This window comes from Papilio polytes, unplaced genomic scaffold (genome assembly GCF_000836215.1).
Source record: "Papilio polytes unplaced genomic scaffold, Ppol_1.0 DF824269.1, whole genome shotgun sequence".
Lineage (NCBI taxonomy): Eukaryota > Metazoa > Arthropoda > Insecta > Lepidoptera > Papilionidae > Papilio > Papilio polytes.
The window spans coordinates 347169-368466 of record NW_013524935.1 but is presented as its reverse complement, the minus strand read 5'-3'; the positions used below and the strand labels follow the sequence as shown (position 1 = coordinate 368466).

The 21298-nt window shown below is 35.3% G+C and overlaps 1 protein-coding gene across 1 annotated transcript; it reads left to right on the top strand.

The window, feature by feature from the left end:
- Positions 1–720: 720 nt before the first annotated feature.
- Positions 721–20029, top strand: LOC106106868 (TWiK family of potassium channels protein 7-like). Its single transcript, XM_013287531.1, has 3 exons — positions 721–1020; positions 18054–18671; positions 18973–20029. Exons 2-3 carry the CDS (start codon positions 18155–18157, stop codon positions 19713–19715), a joined length of 1260 nt encoding a protein of 419 aa, XP_013142985.1. The 5' UTR covers positions 721–1020; positions 18054–18154; the 3' UTR covers positions 19716–20029.
- Positions 20030–21298: the final 1269 nt, after the last annotated feature.

The window sequence follows — 21298 nt, the reverse complement described above, 5'->3', positions numbered from 1 at the left end:
GGAGAGAAAGCTAGGTGGGTCTGTGTTATCAAATTTTCAAAGGGTACGAATCACTCGCGCCTCCGCTCTTTGTAGTCGACAATTACACGACTGAATTTTTTTATTGACTCCTCGTAAAAAATGATGGAGCGTTAATATAAATTTCGAATGAAATTTGAACTTTATACCACAAAGAATAATATTTTTGTACTAACTTCATCTAATCAATTACTGGTTGACTGTCAGCTCAAGCGAAAAAGTACAACCCTGGCAAAATTGGTTATCTCCCTGATGGTTCTCAACTTAGAATGTCTTTTCCTTGCGCCGCATATTCTGCGATTTTGTCCATCTTTGTGAGGTTTAGAAGACCATATTTTTCGTGTCATAAGACACCCAAATGTCCAAATTGTTTCTTTTCGCTGATCTAACAAGAATATCGGGAGTTCATCCAGGTAATTCACAAGAACTTAAATATCACGTGATTCTCCAGACATTCTGGCTGGCGGTTTTGAAGTTTACGTTTACTGGTTTTTACTTTTTTTAAATTGAACTGATAAAAGATAAGAATTGTAGCTGGCTAGTTAGGTGGAAGTCGACCCGATGTCGGTACTGAATTGTTAGCGCACGACAAATTTGATTGAGTGGCGCGCGAAGGGGTCGTTCAAAGGGAGCAGGGGGGTAAAGGGTGGGGATAAAGCGGCTCTCGGCTTACATCTCCCAGTGTTTGCGCGACCGCCGGACGCGGCGGACGTGTGATGTGACCGCTTGAAGTGAAACACGCGATACGAAAGAGTCAGAAATTGTAAACTTTTTATATTTAAATTACATTATAATGTAAGTGATGACAATAATTTATCTGTTTATTAAAGTGTTTAAACTTATGTGATGGTTATGGATGTAACTTTTCTGGATTGAATTATGTTTTGATTTGATGTGATTATGGATTATAAAAATAATATAGTGAATAGTTTTTAGTGGTAACTGTGTGGAGGCGGAGGCGGAGGCTGGCTCGCAGCCAACAAACATTGTATTAACCTTTATGTAAGTGGCAGATACTGCGTTTTCTATTCATAAAACATTGATGCCAGTCATCATTTCACACTGCCTTTGCCAAGTTTGCGTTGGGAATAAGGAAGCCTGGTGTATAGCAAGCGAGTCTAAGGAAATATTAATCAAATTACAAGTCATATAATGATATACATTTTAGATCTAAAAAAAATATGTTCGATAAGTAAATAATAGCTTGTGAGTAATTATGCCATGCTGCAATTCAATGATTTGGCGTTTAAAAAATAGCACGAAATCAATGTTAAAATTGTACACACCCATAATACATGACTTCCTTGTTGTCCTTGGATGTAATGTGATGAAGCGTTTATTTCACTACGACTATTAAGTGGTACAAGCAGTTCTATTGTAAGTAAAGTACCCGTTGCCAAATGGCTAGCCAATTGTTGTATGACAAAGTTTGAATTAGTATTGTGCAGTGAGTGTTTCTCCATTAAAACTTCTACCTTCGTTCGCAAGTATAGTTAATTAGAATGATTTAAAAAAGAATTATTTCATGTTGGTTTGCCTATTTTTTTAAGACCACGCCTTACATTTTGTAGACGATTCTTAATTTTCACAGTAAATAGTGTTAACAAATGAACCAGGTTAAGAGCATGATTTTTTTTCTCATCATAATAAGAGTTCGAATTTCACTAGCACCATTTTGTAATAAACCCGTGAGGTTTTACCGTTTAAAGCTGTAATTACCTTTGATTCTTAGTTTCTAGATTCTACAATTTCTATTACAAGAATTACGCCCGAAAAATTTTTTTATTTTATTTTCATTTTGTTTTTAAAATCTCATCTGGATTTGAGGTTGCGGTTCTCTTTCACTTAACGCCAAGAATAGCTTTAAAATATCTGCAATACGGACTTATTCCTACGTTAATTTCTTTTATCGAAATTGTTACTTTATTTACAGTTTACGAGATATATGGTTGCTTTTATTCTGTCCCTGTTTGTCATCAATTCACGTCTGTTGTTTAGTTTTTGTGATCTCTTTCTCATCTACGTTCTTTTTCTGGTTGATTTTTTCAAATATATGGTAGATTATTTTATTATCTACTTCAACGTTTTATTAATGATTTAATCATCACAATCATCTCAATCACAAAGGTGACTTTGACACGAATTTTCTAAATCCCCATCGGTTTTTTACACCGTACCGTTGGATTGTCAATACGTTTATTGGACCAGAAGTTTACGCCTTGTGTAATGATGTAAGAGTTACGATTGTAAAGGGACCGGCTTTTGAACAAAACGATTTCGGTTTTACAACCATGGGTCCAAACGTAAATGCTATTGTCCCTAACTGAGGTAATATGTGAATAGCTGTTTCATCGCATCTCAGTTATGTGATAAATGGTTTAGGATGTTCTAAAAATAAATTTTGATATGGTAAATTACATTGTGTTCAATACGTTAATCCTTCGACCGCGTCTTCACTTAGGTCAGATTAGGTGGAATGGTACAGCGCTGGTTTATTTATGATAAAGAAAAGATAATAAAAGGAAGGATAGATATCAGATGTGCCAATTTAGCAACCATAAATCTACACACTATATTGTTTGGTTAGTAAGTGATATAACTACAACAATAAAAAACATTGTAAAGCTAAAAGCAGAATTGTTTTCTTTGTAAACACTATATTCTCTGTCTTTCTATCCTTTGTATCTTGTTACTTTATAGGTCAATGATCCAATAGGTCTGTTTTTGTCTGTTTTTCGAGGCTTTGTTGCTATAAAATTCCCCTTGTCATTACTTTTGTACACCCTATATCCCAACGTAATCACGTCCATGTAATCGAGTTTGTAGCATATTTGAGCGGTTGGAACACAAAGCTTTGCACGGAGCCAGGCTCCGCAAACAATGTCGTCTAACAAACGGCGAGGTGTGCCGCAACTTTGGGAATCGAGAGAAATTCGTATTCACTTCCAAATGTACTTTTTCTACTATTGAGTGAACGAGCTCTCTTGGCTGTGTCAATACAATTTTAAAAGTGCATTTTTTATCGTGTTCTAGTGATATTGAAACAAACGAAATCATACTAATATTATAAATGCGAAAGTTTAGATGGATTGATGGATGGATGTTTGTTAGAGTTTGTAGCCTAAACGGCTGAACGGATTTCGATGAAATTTGGTATAGATGTAGAAAATAGTCTGTAAGAACATATAGGCTATTCACTTTTGTTTTTTTAATACCACGCTAACGGAGTCGCGGGCGAACGCTAGTGACAAAATTAAATAAAAAAAAATATTAATTTGAAGTTCGAAAGATTTTTATTTTCACTATGTTTTAGAATAATTCTCACGTGATACTGAAAGTATTTTGTTCCGGTGCAATACGAGGATGTTCATCGCGAGTACCTAGACTTAGGAAGAGATGTATTGCGTGAAAGGTAACATGATCAAAAAGCGAGTGATGGGTCATGTGCTCATTTATTAAAATGAGTAGTGCACACCTCCATATAAGCTTAAAGGAATCAACGCGACTAAACAGTGCGATAGTTTTGTCAAAGGTATGTGCGCTCTAATTTGGATTACGATTCATGACAGAATAACTTTATGCAGAATATCCTAGAATTGTTTAGATAAATACCTTAATTTAATAAATCTACATCTAACTTATTGATAATCCTAAAGTTCTACTTTAGATATAATTATATCTGTACAAAGGTTGTAAAAAATGTAATCTAAATTAGAAAAAGATTTCCATTGTGTTCTTTCCATTATGCTAATGTTTCATAAAAATGTTGCCATCATTGTTGTATTAACTTCTTTTACTTATTTCTTGAGAAATTTAACGACGTTCTTTTTAGTAAACATAAAGATTTGATAAAATTTACATTAAAATATACTATTGCCTAAGAAAATTGTCTAATCTTACTAATATTATAAATGCGAAAGTTTAGATGTATGGATGGATGTTTGTTAGGGTTTGTAGCCTAAGCGGCTGAATGGATCTCGATGGAATTTGGCATAGATATAGAGAATAGTCTGGAAGAACATATAGGCTACTCACGTTTGTTTTTTTAATTCCACGCAGACGGAGTCGCGGGCTAAAGCTAGTTTTAAATAAAAGTTAACTATTAACTGTTTTATGTCGTTTTTGATTCTTACTATATATTAATAAAATTTTATTCTCTTCCTTTAAAAAAATGAAAGGGAAAAAATGAAAAAAATAAACCCACTTTGGTTTGAAGGTGGACTTGCGTCTTCTCCGTCGATTGGAGTAGGCATAAAATGCCTACAAGCGGTTGTCTATGGGCAGCGATCGCTTCGCTTTTTCGGCGAAGGTAGCTGCGTGTTTACCACCTAATCATACAATAACATATCAAGAACTTCAATATTATTTTCGATTACAACCTGCGGCTTATTACCCGTATCACGCAAGACCACCACAATTTTTTCACGTCGCGTGATATTTTTGCGAATTACATTACGTGACTCCATTAGTACATCTAAATAGGATCGTTGGTTTCATTACTTTTAAATATTACATCTGTATTTTACATGTTGGTAGTAACACATTCGTAATACGTATGGCGCTCTTTTAAAATAAACTTAAAAGCGAATTACAATTTTCATTCTATCTAGTATTTTGTCTTAGAACTCACACACCTTTGACTAAACTATCGTACAACTGTTTACTCTCTATTGATTCCTATAAGCGAAAATGGAGGTGCAACTACTCGATTTTTAGTTGTGCAACTAAACAGTTGAATTGGCAGCGAAACAATCGACAATCGCATTACTGTTTTGCAATTGTTTAGTCAAAGGTGCGCGCATTGTTTTAACCGTTTGTTTCCTATATTTTTGCGTATTTTTTTAATATAGTTCTTATTTTAGGTACTAAAGTGAGTAGAGGTCGCGCGGGGCGTGTCTGCGGTATTCATTACCGTCGCCAGTCATTTGCCGTCAGTCCGGCGAACTAATGACTATGTAATTAAATTATGCTCCCGCAACACGAATTTTCGTCAACGAAATTGCCTTAGTGCTATACAAGCGCTTGTACATAGGTTACGGAAAATTTACTTGGGTTTTTTGATGTTTTTTTGTAGTTAACTAATAAATGTGTATTTTTTTTTATAACATAAGGTGGCAAACGAGCAAGTGGCCACCTGAAACCGCCAAGATGGCGAAGTGACCGCTGCCCATAGACATCCGCAATTGCAGATGCGTTGCCTACCCTTATACGACGGAGGAGGAGACGCACATAAAGAGGATATTCCCACTTCCTATGCATCTCCTCCAACGTCAAATCCACTTCCTCTTCCCAACCTCTCCTTATAAGAAAAGGGTGGTAAAGAGAAAGGGACTTATATTAGGCCTCCGGCACCACACTCATCAGACGAAACACGGAATTGCTTCCATTTCACGCCTGTCTTCTGTGTGGTCGTGGTATTACTCCGGGCGTGCCGGCCCATTCGTGCTAAGATGTTAAAGCGGGCACTACCACTGTTTGCTAAGATGTTAAAGCGGGCACTACCACTGTTTGCTAAGATGTTAAAGCGGGCACTACCACTGTTGCTAAGATGTTAAAGCGGGCACTACCACTGTTGCTAAGATGTTAAAGCGGGCACTACCACTGTTGAGTCTACCACTGTGTATAAGTCTTTGCTGCTAGTACGCTTGCTAGAATTTAAATCAATCGTTCTTCTAGTTGTTAATATTAACAAAGCTGATAAGAGTAGAATATAGGACATCAGTGTACAATAGAACAGTTGTTTTTAACTGTATTCCGTTTTTTACGCGTTTATACGCAAGTTTTCATGTCTCTTAAAATTTGTTAATGTGTAAATAGTCTCTAAGATACTGTATGTGTCAACAAACAGATAGATTTCAGCAAATAAAAATCTTTCTGACGTCACCCCACCTATTCAGTTGAATTATCGCCTAAGGTTCTCTCGGTATGAACTGATCAAAGTTTTAATATTAGAATAATAATAAAGCCTTTATTGCTGAAGATTGTAGTTTTTATTTTAATTTTTTTTATATAAGCAATGAATAGTAGTCATTTACATTTAAAATTTATCTTTTCCTTAGATATCGGCGATTATTAAACCAATATTTACAGCTTTTCCTTGGACATAGGCCTCATCTAAAGTCTTACTATTGAGTGGAGAAGAGAAGCTAGAAATAGTTAAAAATGGAAGCGGGTATACTACCCGCTATTTTTTTGAAATCGTCTTCTATTCGCATGACCTGTCTACCTTTATTCCTTGCCTTCGATACCACTCTGATACTAACCTTGACCGTTTTTCTTTCCTTTCTCTTAGCATAAGTGTGTGATCAACATTTTAAGAGCATAAAAATAACAAGCTTTAATTTCTATCTACATAAACATGTTTTAAAGTAATCCTTACAAATATTAACTAGACAAACTTCTAAAGTCTTGTTACCGCAGGAGTCCTGCCGCTGGTAAAATTATACAACTTAGTTCAACATAATGATACAATTCAAACTTATGTTGAAAACTTTAGTTAACCATGTAGGAGGAACGCCTTTACTACGAGATAAACATAAGGGATTTAAGCTTTGTACGAAATTGAAGTTGGTAATGTTAACGACATAAAGACGTCATGTTGATGTCGCATCCTCATATTTGGTTTACCCTAATTAGTTGAACAAAGGAGATAATTTCAACTATTTGTCTACTTCTAGTAATCCACAAATATTTCGCTTAAATTGGTATACAAATAGAATAGTGTAATTAAGCTGTTTGATGTTTCTAATTAATTAAAAAGATTCAATATTAATTTTTAAAATGTAAATAATATCGAATTTGAAAACAAGCAGTCAAATATTATATAGACTATTCTACGAACGCGAGAAACTTTGTTGCTCCGAAAAATTATTTGTCAATTAAATATTAAAAAATCGGCATTCTAAATTTAAAATTGAAAATAAAAATGAACTGGGAATATTCATTGCTTACTGTGGTTAAATCGAAAATCATTTAGATGAAAAATTTATATTTCAAATTGAAAAATATAGAATTATAAAATTGTATTTTACAAAAAAATCCATTCGTAGGGATTGACAAAAGTCGAATATTTACTGAAATTTTTCCAAAATTCAATTTGAATGTTTTACTTAGTTCAAAGCAATAACTTAAGTCAAATTAGAATATAGTGTTCAAGTGGACTTTGTTCACTTTCATTAACCATGGGTTTCCACTGTTGTTAATGTACACAAGTACAATTACCTTGAAAACCTAATACTAAACCTTTAAAATTAAAATTAAACCATTAGTAAAACATAATTTAATGAACCTTAGTACAAAAACAACATAAAAAGTTGATAAGTGAATAAGGCAAGGTGTTATAGGAGACTATCGCGTTATAGAGGGGATTACTGGATGTTATCTCTGTTTGTCCCAATATAATGAAAGAGATGACAATGTTTTCATATAAGCATTCCAGTGGAAATATAAAAAGTACAGCTAACAACGTCCACTCGTCGAGTTTATTAGACCGGTGGAGTTTTTGCGTCCCGATCCAGTTGAATTTATTTTCTCAATGTTATCGCCGGGGAAACAGACATCCGTACCGCATAATAGACAAAGTTTGCCAGAGTTTCAGAAAAGCTTCACCGACTGTTCTTGTTGTGGAAATATAACAATTCCTACGTCCATGATAAAGTTGAAAAACAGCTTGTCATTTTGTAAAAGATATGTTATATTGTAACGAATTTATGATTTTTCTTGACACTTCTTTGAAAGGGATGACGTCACATTTTGTGATCGCTTTTATATTTTTCTCAGAAAAGAACGTTTTCAAATCATTTTTAACGGTTTATTGTATAATTTCTTTGAAATACAGGTCGTCGAATTTTGCATTCCCTTTGATAAGATCTAAATAATTCTGCACAAACTTCAACTTGCATTTTTTAATTTATAATTCATCTCTAACATTGAAATATATTAAACGTATATTAACTGTAATTTATTGACCAAACAGTTTATTAACAGATTTCAACTTAGTCAAGTAAAATTTTTTAAACTTCTTTGTGACTAATTCTTTATAACTAACTAGCTTTCGCCCGCGACACCGTACATATAAAATTAAAAAAAAAAACAAAAGTGAATAGCCTATGTGTTCTTCCAGATTACCTCTACATCTATGCCAAATTTCATCGAAATCCGTTCAGCCGTTTAGGCTACAAACTCTAACAAACATCCATCCATCTACTCATCCATCTAAACTATCACATTTATAATTATAATATTAGTAAAATAAGTACGATTATTAAACTAGCACTCAAGTTGATCAAAATCATTTACAAAGTCAACTTTACTTTGTATCTATACTATTATAATAAAGCGTAAACACACACTTCTTTGTTGTCTAAGATGTCAGCAATTATAGCATGTTTTTGAATAATACTTTTTTAAATAAAAAGCCCTACACTTACATCACGCTTTAGGCTATATATTTTCACGCCATTAAACTTAGGGGGTAAATATTTTGGATAAAACCCTAATGTGGGAAAGAGACCATAAGTTGCTGCCAACATCAAGGAAGCAAGATTGTCAAGGTTTCTAATGTCATGTCATTTTGACATTTGCAATTGATAATTTGACCCGTGTAAACAATAAAATATTTTTTTTATAATTTTATGCGGATGAAGTCGCAGCGCACAGTTAGTTACATAAGAAAACAAAATACGATGCTTAAAAACGTAACTCAGAAGTAAATTTAGAAAAGCCCTTCCCGTCATTATGACAAGAGGAATTACTTGAAAAACACAATATAAATTCAATCTGTTTCGTTGAGATAATGGAAACGAGATTGCCAAAAGAGGTTCTCTCCTTATCGGATCACGAATAAGTAATAATGCGGGGAAAAAGGTCAAATATAATGTCAACAGGACATTCTTAAAAAAATATAAAGCTTTTATAAGTAAACGAATATAAAAATAAATACTCAGTAGCTTGATGAACAACGAAGACCACTAATCTCTATAAATGGACAGGCAGACAGGACAATACGTGGTTTGTGCTTATTTGATTTATCAATTAACCAATAATTTATCAATTTTTACAAAAACATACCATGCACATACTTAGATTCATAGTTACTTAAAAAATCCTCCACACTATAAACTTATTTTCCAAGTAATAAATGAAAGAACCCTTTTTTTAAGACGGGGAATGCGTTACGCATCCCAGGTGCCTTGGGGAAAGACGCACAGGGTATGTGGGACTCTCCACATACTTGCCCAAATGGGAAGGAACGTGGAGCCTACCCACTAAACTCTCTCTGGTTCCCTCGACTTCACCGTTCACCAGGGCATGGACACATGTTAATATTCATCACACAAGATGAAAGAACCCTGTCCTAAATTTCCCGAAGTTCAACAATTTTAAATCATTTGATATCTTGTAATTTTTTGTACACATAAATAAACAGCTATCATTAAACTTAGCAAGTCTGGTCTTCTAGCACTAGTCTAAAAGGTCCGGTTACGATTGTAGCCATGTTATTTTTAACATTATAGAGTGGCAAAGCAAAAAGCTGGCACCTGAATCGGTCAAAACGTCAAAGCGACTGCCCATAGACATCCGCAATTGCAGATGCGTTGCCTACCCTTTATCCACGGTGGAGTATATTGTAGATGCCTGTTGCGTTTTGTAATGTTGGTAAGGATTTGAACTAATAATAGAATTAACTGTCATCAGTTACGTTTAATTCGGAATGACGCACACGCGAAATCACGGTAAACAAATCAATTCGACATTTTGATAAAAATATCCTTAAAAAGATTCGAGTAAATGGATTCATCTCGTTTGCAGATGTTTGCTTGAATATTTCATGTTTTATGGCTAGTAATTCAAACAAGATTAAATCTCTTTCTAACAGTATATTAATGTGGGTTACACAAACTAAACTTTGCCCTTGAGGATTAGAGAAACTACTTTTATCGAATATTTAATAAATCCCGCCTTCTGTGAGTACAATTTATACTCAGTCGTTAAAGTTTGTAACACACCAAAAGCGAAGCGGAATCTAAGCGAAGCGAAACTCCTAAAGCGTATATGTAGAACAGTACCTGGAGTTCAAAATAGATTCAGTATCATAATAATGTATCTGGCAAAGTATTCTACGGAATGAAATAATTCTTTTTTTTTATAATATAGGGTGGAAAACGAGGAAGCGGCCACCTGAATCCACCGAAATGGAAAATGACCGCTGCACATAAACATCCGCAATTGCAGATGCGTTACCTACCCTTAATTAACGAAGGTGGAGACGAACATAAAGAGGACATTTCCCCTTCCTATGCGTCTCCTCCACCGTCAAATCCACTTTTCCTGCCCATCCTTTCCTCTTAAGAAAAGGTTGGAAAAGAGAACGAACTAAAATTACGCCACAGCCACCACACTCATCAGACGAAACGCGGACTTGCTTCCACTTCACGCCTGTTTTCTGTCTGGTCGTGGTATTACACCAGGCGAGCCAGCCCTTTCGTGCGAAAATGTTAAAGCGGCCTCTACCACTGTTGTTCCTTGATATCTGCTTTCACGAAATTGTGCTGGAGGCTTTTGGATCACATCTAATTTATAACCTACTAGGTGACAACACAACATAACTCACACCCGTTAGTGAGGTAGGCAGAGACCACTGACCAACATTTCCTCGATTTTGATACACCTCTTTCTCTTCTATTCTCTTTCGAGACATATTTCTTTGTAAACGCAGTTCATCTTACTATTATTATTAATGCGAAAGTTGGGATGAAAGTATCAATGTTTGGTAGAACGTATCTACTAAACGAGTCTTGATGAAATTCCGTATAGATTTAGAACCTAGTATGCAAGAACACAAATGACATTTACTATTGTTTTTTTTTTAATTCCGCGCGAACGGAAACAAAAAAGCTAGTGTGCAAAAAATTTACGTATACATGTAAAAAGGTTTTGTTATCTCTTTTTAGTAAAATTACTCCTAATGTAATGATTATGTAAGTAATAAAAATTTAATATACCACTTTGGTTGGAATACCTGGTTTGAATTTCAAACCGACTCGATTACATTTTGACGTAATACTCAAATAGGAGTAATTTCGCTTTTTGTCCCGTAACATTTGTCCAGTAGACTCCGCTTGCTTAATGACCTTAATGTCTAATTATAAATTCAAAAAGATAAACAGCAAACGAATACAAAGAAAAAAAACATCGCAAAGAAAATGTAACCTAGATTTTGATACCATGAAAGACCTCATTTACAAGTCAACGTTGTTTACTCTTGTGTCATTTGAATGGAGGGGCGCCGTGTATTTACAATGAGCCACAAGATAAACAGCACGGTTAGGTCGTGACAAGTACGTGATTGTGTTTGACGATGTGTGGAGCGCTGTACGCGAACGGGAATTGAGTGCTCAATTAAACAATGGAATTAGTTACAGTTGATTATTTTCGAAGTTAGTTATATTGTTAACTGAAACACATTTTAATTAACATATTTACCATGGCTTTTCATCTGGCATTAGAACTATTACCTTCTGTCTGTTGGGTTGGCGCACCGAGTTTTCGTCAAAATAACTCTATCATCCGTCATCTCAGTAATCACTCCCTTCTTGTCAATATCACCTTTCACGCAATCCTATTGATTTAATATAGACTAGCGTTCGCCTGCGACTCTATTCGTGTGGAATAAAAAAAGTAAGTAGCTTATGTTCTTCTAGACTATACATCTATGCTAAATTTCATCGAGATTCGCTCAGTTTAAGTTACAAACGAATAAACATCAATCCATCTAAACTTTTGCTTACAACATTAGTAAGAAGTGAGATAACATTTTTTTCCAGTATAAAGTGTAATTAATTTAGACTTTGAATTGACGTCAGTCTCTTAATTTATTTTAAAATAGGTCAAAGTTATTTAATTAGTCTACGTAAAAAGGTTGATCTAATGACATGTCCTTAATGAACGACCCAGTCTCGTGCCAACACGTCTTGTATTGAAAAAAGACCCCAAAGACAGCAATATTAAAGATATTTTGTCAAGCTTAATGGCTTTTAACTTTATGGATTTAGTTAAAAAAATACTAAGTGATTATTTTAGTTATTTTAATCTTATTATTAATATAAGTGTGAAAGTTTAGATGGATGGATGTTAGAGTAGACTGAACGGCTGAACGGATCTCGATGAAATTTGGCATAGACGTAGACGATAGTCTGGTAGAATACATAGGCTACTCACTTTTGATTTATTTTAATTCCACAGGGACGAAGTAATTTCCAAACATTCGCATGTAATACGATAACTAAATAAATAGGATTTTTATTGCCACAAAAAAACTACAGATGAAATCATACAGCAACCTTAAAGGTGGTACAAAAAAATGTGCCAAAAAAAACTTCTAGATAAAGGTTACCATACGCTCTAAAATTTATACGCTTGAAATATTTTGTGGACAAATTATTTAGCCACCAACTAGAGTAATGTTTGAAATTACTCCTATTTGAGTATTACGTCAAAATGTAACCGAGTCGGTTTGAAATTCAAACCAGTTATCCCAACGATACTCCTATATTAAATTTTAATTATTTACATAATCATTACAGTAGGAGTAATTTTACTAAAAACAGATGACAAAAACTTTTCATCTGTATACGTAAATATTATACACACTAGCTTTTGTCTCCGTCCGCGCGGAATTAAAAAAAATCTTCGTAAACGTTGTCTTACTGACTCTATTAATAAAGCATTTAATGTATGACAAAGAATTTAATATTTAAATTTCATTCTACGATTCATTTATTATATTTAGAAGGATACGGCAACAGTTCGCAATGAAAAATCATTTCAAAGCCTCACTTTTTAAACTCTTTGATCAAAAAACAGCAGTGCATTTCTTGATTACGTTTTTTACTGCATAGTTATTATTTAAATGGAGTTATGTTCCCTACATGTTGCCGCTAGGGTTAATTTAGACGGCGAGTGGCGCGTTTGACTTGGAAAATTTTCATAAAAAATATTTCATTTATGTTATTCAACGCATAAACATGTTTATTATAACGCAAAGAGGAAATTATAATAAAAGTAAATAGTAACAAATTTAGGATTTTAGACAGAACTACATTTACTATAAAAAAGACACGCCACAACTAAAAAACTAACCTAGAAATTAGTATTTTTTGATTAATTGATTTTTAAAACTCGCTACATACAGTTCTATTAGTTTTAACTAATCGAACCGTTCAGTAAGTGTGTAGACAAAGTTTTATTTGTCAGTTAAATTGATCAGTTACAGTTAGAGCTCAAACACACATTTGACTAAACTATCGCACAACTGTTTGGTCGCGCTACGATTCCTATGAGCTTATATAGATGTGAGTACATTATTTGATTTTTAGTTGTGCAACTAAACAGTTGAATTGGCTGCGAAACAATCGACAATCGCAAAACCGATTTCACACAACTTTCTAACCTAAAAAAGAACAAATTTCGTGTGATTCTTTTGTATATCTTCCTACGTATTTTCCAATAAACGTATGCTAGAATTCCAAACACATAAACTTTTCTGCGCAGTAACTGTGAATGTGATTCCATCGTTCCACGATCCGTCCACTCCATTTCATCCAGTATCTTCGGAATTACTCGCAGGCTACAAGCAATTCTTGTGCGTCGTTTTCTCTACACTTCATTCTCCGACGCTTCCTTTATGCGACTTGGCTGATTGAAGTACAGTCGGGGAATTTAGCGGTGTACCAAAAGCTATACGTTTGTATTATTTGTACGAATTGAGACGACAAATCAACCAATAGGATGCTTTTAAATGTGCCTTTACGAAAAAAAGGTCAGTCAGTTAATTGCTTCATATGATTATTGGCTTTCGCCCCAACTCCGTCCGAGTGGAATTAAAAAAAAAGTGAGTAGCCTATGTGTTCTTCCAGACTATTTTTTACAACTACACGAAATTACATACAAATCCGTTCAGCCGTTAAGGCTACAAACTCTAACAAACATCCATCTATCTAAACTTTCGCATTCATAATATTAGTATACTCGTTTGTGCGATTACTGGTACTTTTTTAATGCTGAAAAAAATATTGTATCAGCCCAGTGGCTTTTGAATTATCTTTCTACATAGATATACATAGATTAGTAAGAAGAGGTGGTAGTCTCTACATGGCAATTATTCTGAGAGTCAAACACCGTAGGTTTCCGCTACTGTACTTTCACACTTTTGATAGCTACGAGAAAGCCAATGGGTTTTGGTCTTGGCTTTCGTAGAGTCAGTATACGATGGAACAGTTGTTTATATCGCCTAAACAACACCTGAAAGTGTTTCCACTTTGTTTGTATTCTAAATGGACTCTGTTTGAAAACGTTTTACGTTTGCCACTTTTTATTGGTGTGGAATTTTATAAGACTAAAAGTTTTGGGTACCTATAGTTAAATGTTAGTACTTTACAAGATAAAATACTGTAGTTACTTAACTACACAAGATAAAACTGTTTAATCTTCTTATGTAACATCGATTTAATATTAAAAATTTTATAATAATGGGGACAAAAGTATACTACAATAATAACTGATTAACAGTCGTTTTATTATTCTTCCCGATTCGTTTGTTATACAAATGTTTAAAGTTTTAATTGAGCAATCAACATATTTATTCACCGACAGTTGAGTTTGTACTGTAAACAACAAGCGAGTTACTTGTCAAACCTAAATTGTTATTATAATAAATGGTTTATGTTAATTAACCTAGTTCGTAACATATAGACAAAACTGTAACAGATAACATCTTATTTAAACATGAATATACTCGTTATTACGTAAATAATTAGTAATATTACTCACATTTTATTTTCAAAGTTCACATACCTCCGGTTTCCGGTTTGCATACATTTGTAAATGTATTCATTTTTATGCAGATGACTGTAAACAATAGGTTAAGCTATCGAACATAACTCATCATCATCTCTCCTGCCTTATCCTACTCCCGTAGGGTCGGCGCACCGGGTTTTCGTCCTCCAAAGCACTCTATCATCCGTCATCTCAGTCATCACTCCCTTCTTGATCATGTCACCTTTTACGCAATCCATCTATCTCTTACTACGTCTACCTCTACCGATGTATCCCTCCACATTCATAACTAACGTCCGTCTTGTTACATGCGATTCATCCCTTCTCATAACATGCCCATACCACTCTAACCTTTTACTCCTTATTTTCTCAACCACTGCGGCTACTCTCAAACTTCCTCTATCTCTCTCGAACATTATCATGGATGATAAATGTTTTTTTTTTAAATGTTATTTGGGTCTATTGAAGATTGAATTCTGAGAGTGGCTATGTGATGATTCTTAAACACTTAGCATCGGCCACTTAAGACTATGCGGAGGATCGGGTCGACTTAAGAGGTACGGGAAAAAGACAAATAATAGGTCACGTAGAACGATTCCGAGAACGTGACTAATTATCCTTATTGTTTGATCGAGGACAGAAAACTTGTTCACGAGTTTGCTGAACTTGTTAAGGACGTACTCTGAAATAGTGTCGTTGATAATTCAATTGCAGAAACTTCTGCAGCGATGTTGTATATCTCGGTATATCTTGAGAAAATTGTAGTTGTCAGGAACATGGATGCAGCGATATCTTTTGTTGTTGAAATTAATTTGATCTAAAAACGGTCAAATTAGACTTTGTTTAGTAAAACAAATGAGTAAATCTAAGATTGTACAGATAGTAAAATTTAGAATATTTGAATACTGTAAATGCTTGTACTTTTTCCAATGCATTTTTTTATAATATAAGGTGGCAAACGAGCAAGCGGCCACCTAAATCCACCGAAATGGAAAGCGCCTGCTGCCCATAAACATCCGCAATTGCAGATGCGTTGCCTACCCTTAATTGATGGAGGAGGAAACGCACATACAGAGGACATTTCCCCTATGCGTCTCCTCCACCGTCATATCCCCTTTTCCTTCCCATCCTTTCCTCTCAAGAAAAGGTGGAAAGGAAAAGGGACTATAATTAGGCCTCCACCCTTCACGCCTGTTTTCATTGTGGTCGTGGTATTACACCGGGCGAGCCATTCGTGCGAAGATGTTAAATCGGGCTCTATCACTGTAAAATTGACAAAGAGTCTATTACAGGCAATTTTAAATAATAGATAATATATGAAGTTCACAAAAATGTAGATGTTCAATTGCTATGATAGTATTTAACTTTTTTATACACTAAGTTGCATAAAATTCTTTTAATTCATTGTAAGGTTTTCTTTCGTTAAGTGAGCTATTACTGCGGCCTATTTAAATAGGTTCATAATAAATGTCTTAGCCAGGCAAACTTTATTGTAACAGTAGCAAAGATTAATTTTTTATTCGCTTTGTCATACGACAATGGATGAAATGAAAGCTTTTCGCGAAAATTTAAATGAATACTAAATGAAGTGAAATTTTAAATCTTACTTCTTACTAGTATTGAAAACTAGCTGTTCCCGTGCGATTTCATCAGCATAAAATTATTTTATTGTATACATGTGTCAAATTGTCAATTGCAAATGTCAAAATGACATGACATGACAAAACTTGGCAATCTTGCTTCCTTGATGTTGGCAGCAACTTATGGCCCCTTTCCCACATTAGGGTTTTTATCCAAAATTTTTACCCCCTAAGTTTAATGGCGTGAAAATATATAGCCTAAAGCGTGACGTAAGTGTAGGGCTTTTTATTAAAAAAGAGTTATTCAAAAATATGCTGTAATTACTGACATCTTAGGCAAAGAAGTGTGTGTTTACGCTTTATTATAATAGTATAGATGCGAAAGTTTAGATGGATGGATGTTAGAGTTAGCCTCAACAGCTGAATAGATCTCAATGCAATTTGGCATATATGTAGAGGATAGTCTGGAAGAAAACATAGGGTCCTCATTCTTTTTTAATTCTACGCGGACGGAGTCGCGGGCGTATGGTAGTATCTCATATTTGAACTTCTAGGCTTCTTTAATCGTGAGTTTTTACTGTCGAAACCAATTTAGAAAACATATTGTCATCCATTTCACTCTTTAACACAACTGTGATGAAGATGTTTTGGAAATCGTTCCCTAATACTTATCAGAACACTATACGTCGTACCTCTACGCTTTGCCAAATCTAGTACAATATCATGAAAAATTCCATTTTTTTCTTAAAATCAATGTTGCCCGTAACTTCGTCAACGCAGAATCAAAAATCGTTCTAAGTTTGCGCACATTGGTACCATCCATTAAAAGTGCTTTTAAAATTGGTTCAACCATTGCCGTCGTTTCGGGGATTAGCCGGAACAACGGCAAATTTGCAGACTGACAATAATATTAATAATTTAATTTTTGTTAGAAACATCGCAAATAGATCATGTGTATTTTTGTATTTTACGCAGATACACTTTTAACTATATGAATAGATAGGCTTTCGCCCGCGATTCAGTCAGCGTGAAATTACAGAAATAAAAGTGAGTAGCCTATGTGTTCTTCCAGGCTACCGTTCGTCAAAATCCGTTTGAGCTACAAACTCTAACAAACATCCATCCATCCATCTAAATTTTCTCATATATAATATTACTAAGATTAAGATGTATAGATAAGTTTCATTTAAAATAAACAAGCCTACTAACTGCTTTTTACTAGATATAAATTTCAACTCCCAACTTTACTGCTTCAGTGTAACATTTTGCGCAGGGAAAGAGTTCTATTAGGTTCAATTTATCGGGTACAAAAGCAATTTACAAAGTTTATCTAACATGTGTCGGATCCTGGTGATACTTGGAACCTTCGCCCCGGGGGATGCAACGTTTTCTTTTAACATGTAAACCACGTTTATTGCTCTTTGCTACTTTTTATATGTTCCTTAAACATTTAATACTGGGATCTTGGAAAACAACCCTCTTTCTTGTTTTATTGTTTATAAACAGGAGAAACGAATGAATAATGTGATACTTGTGTAGATTGTAGAAATAACATTATCAAATGCACTATTTTGTTCTGATGAAATTAGATTTTCAATATTGTGTCTTCTCTTGTTTCAGGTTCTCCAAGGACTGACGTCATAGGGCCCAAACTAGAATGTTTAGAATAAAGAAAATAAGACATCATAAGAAATACAAAGTACGATGAAAGACATATCACAATGATAGAGGACGGCCGAGATTCTTCCAAACGAGCATTTTGCCATCAGACAGGTTTCGTCGACGAGCCCAAGTGTTGTTTCACAAAGAAGGAAGATTCTAGATTGTTCTGTTGCCGGTGCGCACACAAAAGACGAGCCTCGCCGCTCACTTGTTTGGCGATCTGCTTTCTCGTATTAACTTACAATCTACTAGGTGGATTCCTGTTCCTTGCAATCGAAGGTGGCGTGACAACTGAAGAGACATCCGTAGCCGCATCCAAACCCAATCCAACCCAGCAGGGAGGTGCTGAACTTAGATCCAAAACTGTAGAACGTCTGTGGTCTATTACTGAGGATTTAAATATTTTGTATAAAGAAAATTGGACCAAACTCGCTGCTAAAGAGTTGATGGATTTCCAGAAGGTTCTATTGCGATCGATGCACAATTCAGAGGGAGCACCTTATGACCATGGTGGTGATTATCGATGGACGTTCTCCAGCAGTTTTCTTTATGCACTAACTCTTATCACCACTATAGGTAATAATCATTAATCATTGTAATACTTAAGAAATATTTATTATTAATGTTGAAATGCACTAAAAAATTGTAAATTGTTACTGAAGCATATACTTCCCATAGTTTTCGTAATTACCTATATTAAAAGTTTGCCATAGAATCCTCGTCAGTTAGAAAATATTAAAGTAAAATCAATATAATTTTTTATGTATGGTCTTGAATAGTCATGGAAAATAATGTTCCTAATTTTCGATGTGCCTTATTGTGCCTGAAGCCGAAAAATAATTACGTTATTGTGCTTAACCTCATACTTTTCTTGCAGGTCATGGAAACGTCACTCCGAAGTCAATAGTTGGGAAGATAGTTGCAGTGGCGTACGCGTGCGTCGGAATACCAATTATAATGCTGTACCTATCCACGATAGGCGAGGCTCTAGCTAGGAACTTTAGAATTCTCTACTCCAAGATATGCCCGACGAGATTTAAAAGTGGCAACTTTCACACCAAGGCTGAATGTCTCGGCAGGTACTCGTTGCCAGCGTTGGAATGTAGGCAGTACGTGGACTGTGATAAAAAAGGCAAACTCGGAGAGAAACAGAAGATAACCCCGTTCCAAGCGGCGTTAAATTTAAATAGTTTAAGTGGAGGATATCACTGGACTTGTCGAGATCATACGAGAGTTCCAATAGTTTTAAGTCTATTCGTTATAGCATTGTATATAGTTCTTGGGACATTCGTGTTTCATACGACAGAGAAATGGAACTTGATAGATGGATGTTATTTCTCATTTTCTAGTCTAGCGACAATCGGCTTCGGTAATCTAAGGCCGGGACTGTATGCGGCGACGGTGTCGGCTAAAGCCGAGGATGTTGCTGTTGGTGTGTGTTGCGTGTACATTCTAGTTGGTATAGTGGTAGTGGCGATGTGCTTTAATCTAATACAGGAGGACACTAGCGCCGCACTACGGAGTGTGGCAACCCTGTGTTCAGGAGGAGGGAAATCTCGTGCAGTCCATAGTATTGAATGCGGGGATGAGAAGCTAACAACAACGGTAGCAGTTTCCTGACGTTCAGCGGCGGCCGAGTGCGCGCCGTCTGTATCGGGAGCGACGCGGTCTGATAGACGACCGCAAGTATCTTTCCGGATAGACGGCTCGAACCCGACCAAATTCAGCAGCCTACCGCGTAGAAAGACGGCCGCGTTGGGCGAGGAGAGTTTCGTGCGGGGTATCCCGGCACGTCGTTCCGCTGGCCCCGCACCCAGAAGCCTCAGCGAGCTCAACCTGAGCGGTTCTCGTCGCGACCGTACTGTTACTTTCGAAGACGATCGCGCCCTCGCTGATGACGTATTCATGTGACATTGCTATGTAATACCTATAAGAACACGATTTGTTACTTAATAAACTAATGTTTTACACGACTTTTATTTTATTTCTGGATCCCTTATTACACTAAATTCAACTGCAAAGTGCTACCGATTCTTTTCACAGTCTATCTAAAACTGCACTTACTTTCCTTAATGTGAATGGAAGGATGTGACATACAAACATTTAAAGTTAAATGCCAAACCAGTATTTTGTGAGGTTATCCATATAAAAATCAAATTAAATCTTACCTATATAATAAATGCGAACGTTTATATTGATGTTTGCATGAGTTTGTGGCCTAAACTGCTGAAAAAACAAAATTTGGCATAGATGTAGAGAATGTTCAGGAAAAACACAAGCAAATTTTTAATTCCACGCGGATAGTTGCGGGGAAAAGTTAATTAATGATATATCTATACAGCTCCACTATAAATAGAGGGTGTATTATTTCACCGACATCACTAATAAACAAGGTGACGCAGTACAAGTGGCGCCGAGTCAAGGTGAATGTATTTCAGTTGAAGGTTGATAGATTAACTTGTCACCAAATAGTAATCAATATCAATTTACGTCTGATCAATGTTGCTGAGAGAATACAGATAAATGACGTATTACAACTCGGTTTTCTATGAATACAGCGTGTTAGTCAATCGATTGCGGTTGTTAAATCTAGACTAATACTAGAATCGACCGCGATTCCGTCCGCGAGGAATTAAAAAAAACAAAAGTGAGTAGCCTATGTACTTCCAGACTATCCTCTACATCTATACCAAATTCATTGAGATCCGTTAAGCCGTTTAGGCTACAAACTCTAACAAATATCCATCATCTAAACTTTTGCATTTATAATATTAGTAAGAAGTAAGATTAAGAGGAAAGATTTATATTTGTATTTTTGTATGTATTGAAATAATTCAAAAACTACTGAGGCGATATCAAACATTCTTTCACCATTAAAAAGGAACGTTATCAGCGAGTAACATGAGCTACATTTTTTAATATCTTTTAATTTCAGGCGAAGTCGCTCTTTATAATATTAGTACAGACAGAAGTTTATGGATATAACATAAAATACATGACACGTATGTACTCACTCATACAAAGGACGAGGAAGACCGAAGAAAGTATGGATTGATTGTGTGGAAGAAGATATGACGGCTGATAGAGATGTATGGAAGCACATACTGTGTCTCCCTCCATAAGGGATAAGGGCAAGTTGATGATGTATGTACTCACTCATGTGAAGCTTTAGCGGATAGCTAGTCTCGTATAATCTGGTGAAT

What these genes read in the sequence shown, in the direction of transcription:
- LOC106106868 (XM_013287531.1), top strand. Translation starts at nt 18,155, where the DNA reads ATGATAGAGGACGGCCGAGATTCTTCCAAACGAGCATTTTGCCATCAG. An exon ending in AACTCTTATCACCACTATAG is followed by an intron (nt 18,672 to 18,972) that starts GTAATAATCATT and finishes CTTTTCTTGCAG; the next exon opens with GTCATGGAAACGTCACTCCG.